General features: G+C 58.2%; 1 protein-coding gene across 4 annotated transcripts in view; it reads left to right on the top strand.

The window, feature by feature from the left end:
* The window catches only part of MYT1 (myelin transcription factor 1), a 118,678-nt gene that overhangs the window by 87,594 nt on the left and 17,825 nt on the right, over positions 1-13,259 (top strand). For 3 of the 4 annotated variants that reach the window (XM_073236306.1, XM_073236307.1, XM_073236305.1), the window contains 9 exons: positions 60-122; positions 877-1,124; positions 2,256-3,080; positions 4,952-5,086; positions 5,605-5,695; positions 6,715-6,828; positions 9,523-9,737; positions 11,003-11,190; positions 11,776-12,030. In XM_073236306.1, the coding sequence (XP_073092407.1) occupies positions 60-122; positions 877-1,124; positions 2,256-3,080; positions 4,952-5,086; positions 5,605-5,695; positions 6,715-6,828; positions 9,523-9,737; positions 11,003-11,190; positions 11,776-12,030 (2,134 nt within the window). The remainder of the gene's footprint in view (positions 1-59; positions 123-876; positions 1,125-2,255; positions 3,081-4,951; positions 5,087-5,604; positions 5,696-6,714; positions 6,829-9,522; positions 9,738-11,002; positions 11,191-11,775; positions 12,031-13,259) is intronic. The other variant, XM_037006617.2, reaches the window with a different exon arrangement.

The raw sequence follows: 13,259 nt of genomic DNA, 5'->3' as shown, positions 1-13,259 counted from the left end.
GGGCCCCGAGACTCATGTGGGGCCCGGCCCCGAGTGACCACTCCACTTGTCCCCCACAGCTGCCCCACCCCAGGATGCACTGGCTCGGGACACATCCGGGGCAAGTACTCCAGGCACCGGAGGTAAGGAGGCCTGTGGGCCCTCTCCAAGGCTCCTGGGAAACAGGATGGGCTGCTGGGGTGTCAGAGCCCCTCTCCGGCCCTGGGCCCCTTCGTGGATCTAGAATCTTCCGTCTCTGCCCTCGGCTGCTGAGCCGCCCATCGGACCCTGGGACCATGACGCCTTCGCTGCTGCGGCCTATGTGCCACGGCATGCAGTGCCCAGGTCTCCCTGCTGGGGCTGCCCCGAATCTGGATAGTCGGGTGGCGTTGCTCAGGGCACACCTGACAGCGTTGGGATCTGAGCTTTCCACCCGGTGTCACTGTTGTCATTGCACAGCCTGACCTCAGATGCCCCTGCTGCTGAGCCGTGCTGAGGGTGTAAGAGGGTGTAAGAGGGCGTGACAGGTCTGGAGGTGAGGGAAGGGCCGGGCACTCCCGATGACCTGCTTGGTCTGAAGGAGGGCGTGGAGCAGAGCAGCCTGGGGGTGGTGAGAGGGCCACTCTGCAGTGCAAGGGCCTGTCGAGGTTTTAAGTCTTCTAAGAGAAGCAGGAAATGCAATTTAAGTGCAATCAGGAGTTTTTTAGTGTGGACAATTAATGTAAAATTTTAAGCACATGAGCCTGCCAGTCATGAATTTGGGGCTTCTAGCTGAGAGATGGTGATGAGCTGCAAAGAGGAACTTCCAAGACAGGCGAAGCAGAGGGTGAAGGGCGGGAGGGAGGACCCCGGGGAGGTGTAGACAGGGTGGCCCTGCTGGGGTCTGCTTCCTCCCAGCTCGCAGAGCTGCCCTCTGGCCAAGAAGAGGAAGCTGGAGGGTGTCGAGGCCGAGCACCTGGTGTCCAAGCGGAAGTCACACCCCCTGAAGCTGGCTCTGGACGAGGGCTGTGGCGTGGACAGCGATGGCAGCGAGGATGCCGAGGTGAAGGACGCCTCTGTTTCGGGTGAATCGGAAGGAACTGTGGAGGAGGCCGAGGCCGAGATGTCAGGACAGGAGGAGATTCATCGCCCTGGGCCAGCTGAAGGTGCTTTGTTGCTCTTTCTCCCCTGAATAAAGGGCGCTTAGTGTGGCCCTGGAGAATCGCAGCCTGTGAGCGGTGAGCGAGCGAAAGCCCTTCCGAGAACAAACCACGTCTTGTCCCGGCGTGTGCTGGGGCTTCCTGGACGGTGGCCAAGCAGGAGCTGGGGGCCGTGGTGCGTCTGTGTTCGAGCACTGGGTGTATGATTGTGGCTGTGTGTCTGCGTGCATGTGAGAGATGGACATGGACTATGTGTCTGTGCTGGGGGCTCAGATAGGCCCATCCGACCTGGCTCTTGGGGAGGGCTGCCTGGGGCCTGGGGCAAGGGGTCTGCTTGGCATCAGGCAATGGAGGGATCTCCCTGCTTGCACCTTCTTTCCTTTGCGGCCCACCAGGACTGGCGGAAACTGGGCACTAAGCCCTTGGCAAATGCTGGTGTAAAGGTGGCTCCAGGCCCTGAGGGAAGCACCTGTTCCCTGGGAGCCCCTAGCAGACTGTAGAGTCCTGGGAGTAGGACTGTGCCTGAGGGCCAAACCCCTCAGCTTCCCATGTCTTCTGACCTTGCAGGGTATGAGATGGACTTTTACTTTATTTTGGAGCCAGTCCAGCGTGGGTCCTCACCCGCCCCCCTGCTCCTGGGGCTCTGGCTGCACCTGGAGTGCTTCCTGGTCTCTGGGAGTCCTTGTGCAGGATCCCACAGAGCCTGGGTGTGGTGAGAGCTCACTACATCATAGTCCTGGCAGCTAAAAGATTTAAATTTGGGTCCTTTAAATATATAAATTCATTTACTGCTTTTCAATTGTGGAACAATTTCTAAAAATCAGATGTATTCTTTAAGATCCTTTTTATGAAATGCAGGTTTGCCTGATTTGAGAAAGTACACATAACAGGGAGTACTGGTACTCAAAAGTATCAGAGTCACTCTTCAAAAATACAGTACTGGTTACTCTGTCTTCCTCCTATGAAAAGTTCACAGCAATCTCCAGATCCAGGCAGGGGGCTGGCAGAAAGACCCACCCCACCTTCTCTTTTCCTGGGGTTCCATTTCCCCAGGCTGTGGGTGGGGGCGAAGGGGACCAGAGGCCTCCTGTGCTTCCCCACATGCCCCACCCACATGGCGTCTCCGACCCCATGCAGGAAGGAGCCCCGGCAAGTCGCATTTCAGATCCAGCCCCATCGGCGGCTCCACGGGCTCCTCCAAGGGCGGCTACAGCAGCTATCAGGAAATCATTGCAACTTCTCTCCTGAACTTGGGCCAAATCACGGAAGACACCCTGGTTGGGGAGGACTTGGGCCAGGTGGCCAAGCCAGGCCCCAGTGTCGTGCGCCTGGTTCAGGAGGAGGCTGAGGAAGGGGCCACCAGCGATGAGGGGGGAAAGGGCATCTTTCTCCAGCCAGAGGATGCAGAGGAAGTCATCGAGGTCACCGGTGAGCACTCGCAGGAGCCGTGTCCTCAGTCCCTGGAGGGTGTGGCCAGCGAGGAGTCCAGAGAGCAGAAGGTTGCCCTGGGTAATGAGGAGGAAGAGGACGAGGACGAGGACGAGGACGAGGACGAGGAGGAGGACGAGGACGAGGAGGACGAGGGAGAGGCTGCTCCCAGTGTGATCTGCCCGGAGGATGCCCCTGCCACCCCCTCCAGGAAGGCCCCCGAGCCTCGGCACCCTGCACCTCTCAGCCCCAAGCCCGAGCACCCCGTCCTTGTGGAGGTACACCCTGACGATGGTAAGGACGAGGACTCGCGCTCCCAGAAGTCTGAGGTCACGGATGAGTCGGAGATGTACGACATGATGACCCGAGGGAATCTGGGTCTCCTGGAGCAGGCCATTGCCCTGAAGGCTGAGCAGGTGCAAGCCGTCCGTGAGCCGGGTTGCCCACCCTCTGAGCAGGGGCAGCTGGGCCCCAGTGAGCCAGGGAAGGCGGCAAGGTCCCTGGATGCCACACGGAAAAACTACTGCAGCAAAGGTAGGGCTGTGTGTCCCGGCTCTGCACAGCCACCCTCCCTCCCTTCATCCAGGGATGTGCAGGCCTGCCCCCACCTGGGGATGCAGACCGAGTGAGAGATGGCCAGAGCCCCTTACAGGCTGGGGTGGGGGTGGGGGGCAGACGCAGACAGGGACAGATACGTTCATGGCTACAGACTTTGGTCACTGATACTGAGGAGACGGGGTCATACCGCTCATAATAGGGCGATCTTTAGAGAGACACAGAGCATGGGCACCAGGTGGGAGGCGGAGAGTGAGAGAGGGGTGGTGAGCCAGGCGCAGCAGCTCAGCCACAGCCTGGGGGGCGGGGACACACCTGGGTCATGGAAGGACACAGGCAGACCCTGGGGGGCATGCTTGAGCCACGGAGAGACTTGGGTGAGCTGTAGCTCAGGGGGCTGCCTTGCTGGCAGGTGGGTGGGAACACAGGACACAGATTTTCTGGGAACACTCATTCATATGAGACAGGCTTGGAGCAGACGACGAGGAAAACAGATGGGGACATAATTTCAATCCAGAGGACAGCTATTGAGAGAATACCTTTTCAGGGTGGCACAGACCTGGGGGAAAGCTATTTGGGGGCTCAGATTCAGGCCAGCACAGGCTCAAGCACAGGCCTTGAGGGGACATGGTAAAGGAGACCTGGTGAAGGGGACACCAATTTGGGGCCAGATGTTGGGGTGTCAGTCTTGGGGGATGGACTTGGGGCCCACAGATCAGAGCAGACATTGCTGTAACACTTGGGGAATGGCATGACTGGAGCATCTTGGGGGAGCACAGAATTTCTGACAGCCCCAGGCCCAGGTGTTTGGGGGACCTAGACCCATGGGATAGACATTGGAGGATGGGATTCAGGGTTTCGTACCTTCAGGGATAGAGTTGAGGGCATGGACCCAGGGGACAGAGCCTCAGGGCGAGGGAGGTGGCCGAGCTGGGAGCACTGGGCAGAACTGGGACGACCATATGTCTTGGGAGAGCTGGTGGGACTGTTTCAGGGGACTGACACTGAGACAGACACGGTGCAAGCCCTGGTCAGTGGCCAGGTAGGAAGCAGGTTTGGGGAGGGGTTTATGATCCCCTCAGGATGACCCTGCCCTCCTGGGGCTGGTCAAAGTCCAACTTCCTGCCCTTTGAACTCCAGAGGCAGAGCTCTTCAGAGCCGTCTGGGCTTCTGTGTTCCCCCAAAAGGGACGGCTCCCAAGCAGTTTCTCTGGGACGTTAGCTGTGCTCTGGAGATCTCCCACATCCTGAAAGGCGTTTCCTTCCGGCCCCTGCACTCAATAGTGACCTCTCTGGGCCTGCAGAGGCTAGATGAGGTCAGTAACTGAAATATGGTTTTAAATTTCTGCCCAGGCATTTATTAGTCTTGTGAATTTAGGTAAGTCACTTAACAATTTTATGCTCTTCATTTTGTCAGATACGAAGGACATGTCCTGAGAAGGTCCTTGTCACATACTCTCACCTCTCTATGCAGAGGCCAGACCTTGAGGTGTGGAGGTGCTTGGAGGCATAGTCCCCACACGGAAGCCAGCCAGCCTGCCTCACATAATGTCAGCAGCAGACAGAAAAGAGGGTGCTAGCTACCATCTAGGCTGTTCTCTTTGAGATCCTGCCATCCAGGGCAGTTTGGGTAGTCTGGGCTTTTCCACACACACAGCTGGTGTGGCCTAGTTTCCCCAGGGTCACCTCACGGTCCAGCTCCTGGTCCCACTTGGGCTCTGGGGCAGTCTGGCCATTCTCCTCTCAGGACAGCCATAGTGAAGTGCTGGGAGCTGTCCCGGCCCCTCCCTGCTTGCCACCCACCACCCAGCTTCCTGACTGTTCTCCAGCTGATGCGTCTTGTGTGATTAGATCCCTCGAGGGCCGAGAAGCGGGAGATCAAGTGTCCGACACCAGGCTGTGATGGCACTGGCCACGTTACCGGGTTGTACCCTCACCACCGAAGCCTGTCTGGCTGCCCCCACAAGGACAGGATTCCCCCAGAGAGTGAGTAGCTCTGTACAGTTCAGGCCATCTCTGGTGTTTGGATGGTGTCCACACGGAGAGGGAGCTGCCCAGGGGCCCTGCCCTTTGGTTGACACTGGGCTCTTCAAGGCTGGCGACACAGATCGTGCCCAGTTACCCACTTTGAGTTGGCAGCTGGGATCAGGGCCTCTGGAAGACTGCCACAGACACAAGCAGGTGGGAGGAGAGACAGTCAGCAAGCTGGGGAGGGGCCTGCCTCTGGCTCTGAAGGCTCAGGAGGAGAAAGCCTGCCCTTAGTTCTAGGCTGGAGGCAGTAACTGAACATCAGAGGAGAGGAACACGCAACGGCCAGGAGTTGTAAAGCTGAGATGTTACCTGCTCCGGGGAGGCAGAGGGGCCGCAGCGGGTGGGACATGACTTGACTGGGCTGAGGCTGGGGGGCTGGAGTGCCCTGGGCCACCGCTCCCAGCTGCAGTCCTCCAGTGGGCCCCTACCTCCTCCCGGCTGTGCTCACGGCCTCCCTCCCTGGTCTCTTGCAGTCCTGGCCATGCATGAGAGTGTGCTGAAGTGCCCAACTCCTGGGTGTACAGGCCAGGGCCATGTGAACAGCAACCGCAACACTCACAGAAGGTACTTAGGCTGTGCTTCGTGGTTGGGGTCGTGGTGGGACCGGGGTTGGGCCTGCCGTGGCCCCTGTGTGATGACCCTCAGGACAGATGCAAGGTCAGGGCACACCTTTTGGGGGGGTCACCCAATGATGTTGTCTCCTGTGACCCTAGGAGTCGGGGTCCCAAGGACCAGCGGGCAGCTGGAAACCCATGGGCATGTGCCAGTGCAGAGGCCACCTGCCTGTGGAGAGCCAGGCGGAGCTGCCCTGCCACCTTCGGGAAGGCGCTTGCTCATGGTGGAGCCTCAGCTGTGGGGTGCTCCGCAGGAGTGCTGAGGCCCCAGTGCAAGCGAGGCTCCCGGGACACACTTGGGGCTTAGTGGCCTGCCATCACCCACAGTGGGAGGTGACCGTGTCCCCCACCCTTTCCAGGAGCACCAGGGTCCGTGAAGGGACCACCTTTGCTCCAGTGGGCACACAGTCAGCTGAAAGGCTAGGCTGAGCCCTGTTGGGATCGCATCGCCCCTCCAGCCTGCTCACAGTCAGCACCACTCTATGTGCCTGTGATGTCTCAGATTGGGTGCTTCCTCAGAGGGGCCTCTGCCCCCCTGGCGGGACCCTGCTAGTCCATGACCTCTAGGGTCAGCCCCCCGGTTGTGGCCATGGGGCTCTGGGCTTCCCCCAGTCAGCTGACGGAACGTGAGCCACAGATGGGTCCAGGACACAGCTCTGACTGGGGGCGAGAGGGGAGGAAGGGGTAAGAGCGGCTCCACAGCCCAGACCCAGTCACGGGAGGCACCTTGTCCAGACCTTTGAAGGCCTTTTGGGTGCATTTTGTCTTTGTGTATCGTTGGCTTAGAAGGTCCCCAAACAGAAGCTGGTGGAGAGCTTGTGCTTGGAGGGCTCGGGGACAAACTCGAGAGAAGGCCCTGCTCCCAAGAACAGCAGCTGTCCCTGGGCTCGTGCTGGTGTCTGCAGAGCTCCTGGCTCAGACAGGCGGGCCTGCAGGGGAGAACTCAGCTCATCCCTTGTCCTTCTCTAGTTTGTCCGGGTGTCCCATCGCTGCTGCTGAAAAATTAGCCAAATCTCATGAAAAGCAACAGACACAGACGGGAGATCCTTCCAAGAATAGTTCCAGTTCAGATCGAATCCTCAGGTGAGTGAAGTGAGCCACAGAACTGAAGGGCCTCCTCCCAAAATGCCGGCAGGGGCTTCTCGGTCTCTGCAGGGCTGCACACGCATGTGTGCATGTGTGTACGTGTGCTGATATGTCGAGATTGTCCCAGGCTTTGTTTGTGGGGAGGCTGGTCCTGTGTGGGCACAGCAGCTGAGGGCCACTCAGGGGGCACTGGGAGCTGCTCATCCCTGGCAGTCCTGCCTCCACCTCCCTCACCCCAGGATGGATTCTATACCAAGAGAGGGACGCAGGTGGTGCCCCCAGGGTGTTGCCCCTTCGGGGTCCCCAAAGTGCCAAGACAGCAGAGAGCAGGCGTATATGTGTACTTTGCATGCATGTGAGTATGTGTGCAGATGTGAACAGGTGTGTGCATCTTGATGTGCCTCATCAATAAGGGAGTCTTCTGAAAGAGCATTCAGATGCCTTTGCTTAGTGTCCCATCTGTCCATGTGATCCTGGGAAGTGGGAGGCTCAGGCATCATATGCTGGGTGCCACACACACGGGGCAGAAGTTGGCCCGGCCTCTGGCCAGCCTGGCTGCTGAGTCTCCTTCCAACCACAGCTCTTCACTGGTGGGCCGGTCCCTGCAGCTCGGTCCTGTGCAATTTTTACCCACTTGCTGTCCCTATTTGTCTAAGGAACTGGGACACACACAGGTCTTCCCCTCCTCTGGCCTCCTGACCCCTGTTTCACGTCTGCCTCCCAGGAGAGTGTAGGCGTGGTCTGAGTCATGACTGCGGCTGCGGCACAGACCCAGGGCTGGAGAGCGGGCATGCCTCCTCTGCTGCCTCCTCCAGGGCGCACCGAAGTGCTGCCCCTCCCCTGGCAGTGTCAGCTGGAGGAACTTGGCCACCCACCGTGGCCTGCTCTGAGGACTCCGTGTGAGGGCAGGGAGCAGCCTTGCCCGCCGTGTTGGGGCCCACTGGCCAGTCCTCGGGGCATCTTCAGCCCTGTGCATGCAGTCGGGTATCTCCACCAGCTCTTCTCATGGGGATTGGAAACAGCTTCTTTCCTCCATCATCTTGACATTCCTTCCATCTTCCTGTCAGTTACAGGATCGTTTTCAATCATTATTTCAATCATTTCCCTGCCGATCTAAGTCACTGCTAAAATGTTAACCCACCAAGCAGGTGAGGCCCTGTGAGGCCAGGGTAGGGGCCTAACACGCTCCGAACGTGGAGGCTGCACCCCCAGAAACTTAGACCTCGGTTTGTTTGTAAACATAGAACGGTGTTATCTCACTGACTCAGAAGTTTCTCAGGAGGCTTAAAGGAGGCAATGACATTCTGCCGCCTGGGGCCCTTGGGGAGGAACCGGAGATTGTAGCCCTCACGGCCAGGATGCAGGAGCCTGCTGTCCAGGCTCTGTCCATTCTCTGTGGCCACATGTCTGGGGTTTCTGGGTGATGTACTCCTGGGTGCAGGGAGTCTTTGCAAAGCTTTGCTGGCATCATGGATAGTAGGTCTGTGCTGATGGCATGGCTGGAGTCCTGGCTGAGGAAGCCACTGAAATGTGGGACTAATGCCAAGTTTAGGATCCATTTTCCCCCTGGGGGTGCCTGAACAGTCTTCCTCGACTTGTCCAGATGCCTCTGGGCCAGGCCGGCTGTGCCCCCCCACTCTTCTTGGGGAGGAGAATGAGCCCATGCTCTCTGGTGGTGTCTGATTTTTTAAGGCCCCTCAGAGCTGGCCTTGTCATGATTTCAGGGTCTTTCTGCCACCAGGCTCCTGTTTTTGGGCCACACTCAAGTTCTTCTAGTGTCTAGCACCTTGGAGGCCTTTACCATCAGCCTGTTCCTAATTCCGTCCTTCTACCCTTTCTAGACTGAAGCCAGTGCTTGGCTCACAGACAGGAGCAAGGAGAGCCAGGTGGTGGCGGGGGCTTTCCTGGGCCTCCTCCCCCCTTCGTTCTCTCTGGGCTGACTGGTGCAGAGCCCCCTGCACACCCTGTGTGGTCGCCATTCTCTACCCTGCCTGGTCTTCCTGCCCTGGCTCCTGTGCTTTCGGGGCTGGTGTCTTCACACCATCTCTTGTGCATTTAAAAATCTGAACTCTCCCAAGAGATCCGGTGCCATGAACTGAATGCTTGCCATGGCCCTTTCACGTCTGTGCTGCCCTTCCAGCAGCTCTCCCAGGGGCCATCGCAACTGTCGGCAAGCAGAGGACAGTGGCAGGCTCAGCCCGTGCCTGGTGAGAGACAGAGTCGGGCCTTCCCTGACGCTGATTCTCAGAAACACCCCCATGTGCCCTCTGAATGCCTGACCCCCTCCTTACTGGGGAGTCTGAGGTATCCCCCACCGAAGCCTGCCTCCGAGTGGCTGGCCGCCATCCTAGGGATACTCCTGTAGGCTCCCTGCCAGGGGTTCACACCAGCTGTAGCCGAGCTGTTGGGAACTTGCTCTCCTAAGTTCTAGGGTAAAGTCTCAGGCCCCACTTCCTCTGGCTAGTGCTGTCTGCAAGGGGACATGCTATTATTTCTGCAAGGTTCTTATTGCTTCCTCCTTCCAGGTAATTCTTCCTACAGATCAGGCCCTGGGCACCCTTTAGTGGTGGGACATGGGGAAGGGTCTCCCTTGGTCTCTGTCCATAGAGCTCTGAGGGGTCCCCATCCAGGCTGTGGGGTGAGTCATTGGGTCCTGTTCTCATGGTTCTGCAACTCTGTCCTGCACCCCAGGCCCATGTGCTTTGTGAAGCAGCTTGAGGTCCCTCCGTACGGAAGCTACCGGCCGAGTGTGGCCCCCACCACACCCAGGGCCAACTTGGCCAAGGAGCTGGAGAAGTTCTCCAAGGTCACCTTTGACTACGCAAGTTTTGATGCTCAGGTTTTTGGCAAACGAATGCTTGCCCCAAAGATTCAGACCAGCGAAACCTCACCTAAAGCCTTTAAATGTAAGTTGGGGAGAACCACTTCTGGAAGGTGTAGGGTTTGCGGGTCAGTGGAGGAGGGACCACGTGCCAGGAGCATGTAGGAAATCTGTGCCCTGGGTGGGTGATGGGAGAGGACTGGAGGCAAGCCCAGGGCCTAGCTGTCCAGTGTCTACCATGGCTGCTTTCTCTGAGTGCACCTTATCCACATTACCACCTCCATGTTCACCGTCAAACTTGATGTATCTCCTCACTATTTGTGAGACAAAACCCAGGCCCTTGATGTTGTCTGGGGCCAAAGGCTTAAGGATGACGTGGCTGCCGCGCGCCTGCCGTGAGAGCACTCCCTCTGGTGGCTGTCCCCTCCCAGAGCGTCATTCCTGCGCAGCTGCTGGGGGTGCCTGGGGAGGGTCAGACCACCGCGGCACTGAGTCAAGGCTCCCTGACAGAAGCTGTTTGTCTTCCTGCACAGGGACCATCTTGCATGTCTTATATGACTATGCAATATCTGTATAACAGCGACAAATATTCTAGGTACTTGTACTAACAAAGTGAATTCCTAGAAACCTTCAAGAACACAATCTTGCCTGTCTTTTCTGGTCAGTTATTGCACTAATTTGTGGGTTGCAAGCCCCTTATCCCTGGAAATCATATGAAAGGGAAAAGTGCCTGCAGTGTGCACATGAGGCTGGAGCTGGCCTCTCCCAGTGGCTGCCATCTGCCCCAGTGGCACTGGTGGTCCGTGATAGTTTCCAAGTTAGTAATGAAAATACCTGTGGATACAGTTGCCAGCTGGAGTTCAAACATCTCTCCCACTAGTTAGCGCTGGGCTTCAAGCCTTCACCAACAGGCACCCACTCACAAGGAGTTTTCTGTGTATCTGGAAGTTTACCGGTGATAGCAGCCTTTTGGGAAGTCGTGACAAAACTTCCCCACTTGAGCGGTATTCCAACCCCACATCCTATCATTTGCAGAGTTCTTCAGTTTCTTAGTAACATTTGGTGACAACTTGTTTTTGTTTGAAATAGCAGGGATGCTGCAATGTCTTTAGAAGGCTTGCTCTTTCTGCCCAAATTTTGGTCAAACCTAAAAGAGCATCCTCAGTACCCTACAAGAGGGCAAGTGGGAGTGGGGGGTGTGGGCACTTGTGAGTGGGTTGAATGGCCTGGCCCCAAATTCACTTCCATGTATGTGCCTGGGGTGCTCCCCGCCATCCCAAAGGCCCCTGATGTGTCTGTGTAGCCACTCGGTCCAGCTGTATACAGTCTGGTGTTGTTCCCTTTTTGCAGCCAAACCTTTCCCAAAGGCCTCTTCCCATAGGCACAGCCCCTGCACTTCATCCTCTTCCGCAGGCTTCGACTACACGCACGATGCCGAGGCTGCACACATGGCCGCCACTGCTATCCTGAACCTCTCCACACGATGCTGGGAAATGCCTGAAAACCTCAGCACGAAGCCACAGGAGCTACCCAGCAAGGTTGGTGTGTCCCTTGCAAGGAGCCCCTTCTGAGGTAGAGGTGTAATGGTGGGATGTATAGTCAGGACAACGTGCCGCTTGCATAGATGTGCTCAGCAGCACCCAGTGTTGCCTTGGTGATTATCATTCTTACCTTTTCTCCCTCCTGGCCATGACATGCTATGACCAGAGATGTTGGGTGAACCCCCCGTGAGACTGCTGCGTGCTGCGTCTGAGAGGCACCAAATGGCGTGCATGTGTGTGTGCCCTGTTGTTGCCCTGAGTCTGAGGGTAGTATCACATGCCACCTGTGTGCCCCTGAGTCTGTTCATTGGGCACGTTGTCTGACTGTGGCCTTCTCCCGGATGTGCTGCTCCTGTGTTGGGAGACCGGAATAGGTTCTCCTCCGTGTGAGTTTCAGGAAGTGGCAAGTCAGGACTCTTTCCTCTCAGAGACTCTTTTCTGTTCCTATTTGGCTTCCTTTCCTTCCCAGGGAGCACATTTCTGGGCTTTCTGCAATGCTGATTCAGTGCCCCAGAAGGCTCTCACGGGGAGGGGCAGAATCACTAACATAACATAACACAGACATCCCCTGTGCGATCGCAGGCTGTGGACATTGAGGTGGATGAAAATGGGACCCTGGACCTGAGCATGCACAGACACCGCAAGCGGGATGGCACTTTCCCCAGAACCAGCCCGGGAGTGAGGTCTCCCGAGGCCTCCCAGCGCCAGGGCAGCACAAGTGCCACCAGCAGCTCCATGACCGCGTCCCAGTCGGGCCCAGCCTCCCGCCAGGATGAGTGGGACCGGCCTCTGGACTACACCAAGCCCAGCCGCCAGCGAGAGGAGGAGCCCGAGGAGGTGGGTGCCAGGCTGAGGCAGCCACTGGGGCAGGGGCTGCAGCCCAGTCTGCCCCAGATCAGCCTGCCTTGCCTGAGGACTGGTGTGAATGTGCCTCCTTCTCTGGCGGGGGTCCTGCCCCTTTTCACACAGGGCTGTGGACCCTCCAGGCAGCTAGGGCCCCACCTGCCCTCCTGGACGGGTGTTCACCCTCAGGCTGTGCTGCGGCCTGTCCTGTCCAAGGCAGAGGTGGCCTTCTCTCCTCCACAGGGATGGTGGTCAGCACCAAGGCGGCCTCTCTGGGCAGAGTGGGGAGAAGGGTTTCTTTCACATCTCATAGGGGATGATTTGGGAGCAGCTCTGAATTCCCTGGTTTTGTGGGCCTCCCACCAACCAGCTGTCCACATAGGGACACCCTGAACTCTGGCAGCAGCCCCTCCTTGCTGTCCCCAGGATGCTCCAAGCCACCTGGCCCCCTGGACAGAAGCAGGAGAAAACTCCTGGCCTCGAACCCCCAGGGTAGACAGTGGCCCAAGTCCCAAGACCAGCCCCGCCTGGTGAAGAGCGGCAAGCAGGTGTCTGTCCTGGATCTGTAGTCTGAGCACAGTGGGCGTCCCCTTTACAGTCACTCCACCCACTTCAAATGGGGGCTGACTGAGGCTTTTCCTCAAAGAGGAGTGCTTCCAGCTCTGAGGATGGCCCAGGCTCTGGGCAGCCCCTGCACATGTGGGAAGGCCTGCAGGACCCTCCCCTCCTCTTCCTCCCCTTGCCAGCACCCCCGGTCCCAGGAGGGCAGTGGGCAGGTCCCTGTGCAGGCAAGGAGGTGGGGGCAGGCAGGATTCTTCTCTGAGAATTGCCACCTCCCTGTGAGTCAGGCTCCCCTCTTTATAAAGGAGCAGACTGGGACCCCGGCTGAGATCACTTGGCTCAGTCATGTGGCTGCAGCTTGGTGTCAGGCCCCAGAAGAGGTGCCCCTCTCAGACTGCACCCCAGTAGAGGGAGTTGGCCTAAGAAGTCGGCCCGGCACTGCCCGGGTGGCTTTCTCCCTGGTTTGTGGGACCCCAGTCTGAGGCAGGGTGGGCTCTCCTCTGGGCGCGGGGTCACCACCTCATTCCCCCAGTCTGCTCTCATCCTTATTCCAGGCCTGCGTCCAGACACCCCCCGCCCTGGCTGCCCGTCCCTGCCTCCTCAGCCCTCCCTCAGCCCCTCCCCTGCCCTTTTCCTCCACCGCCAGCTCAGGCTGGTCTCCC

The sequence above is a fragment of the Manis javanica genome, chromosome 5 (assembly GCF_040802235.1).
Source record: "Manis javanica isolate MJ-LG chromosome 5, MJ_LKY, whole genome shotgun sequence".
Classification (NCBI taxonomy): Eukaryota; Metazoa; Chordata; class Mammalia; order Pholidota; family Manidae; genus Manis; species Manis javanica.
This window is presented reverse-complemented; position numbering and strand designations above follow the sequence as displayed.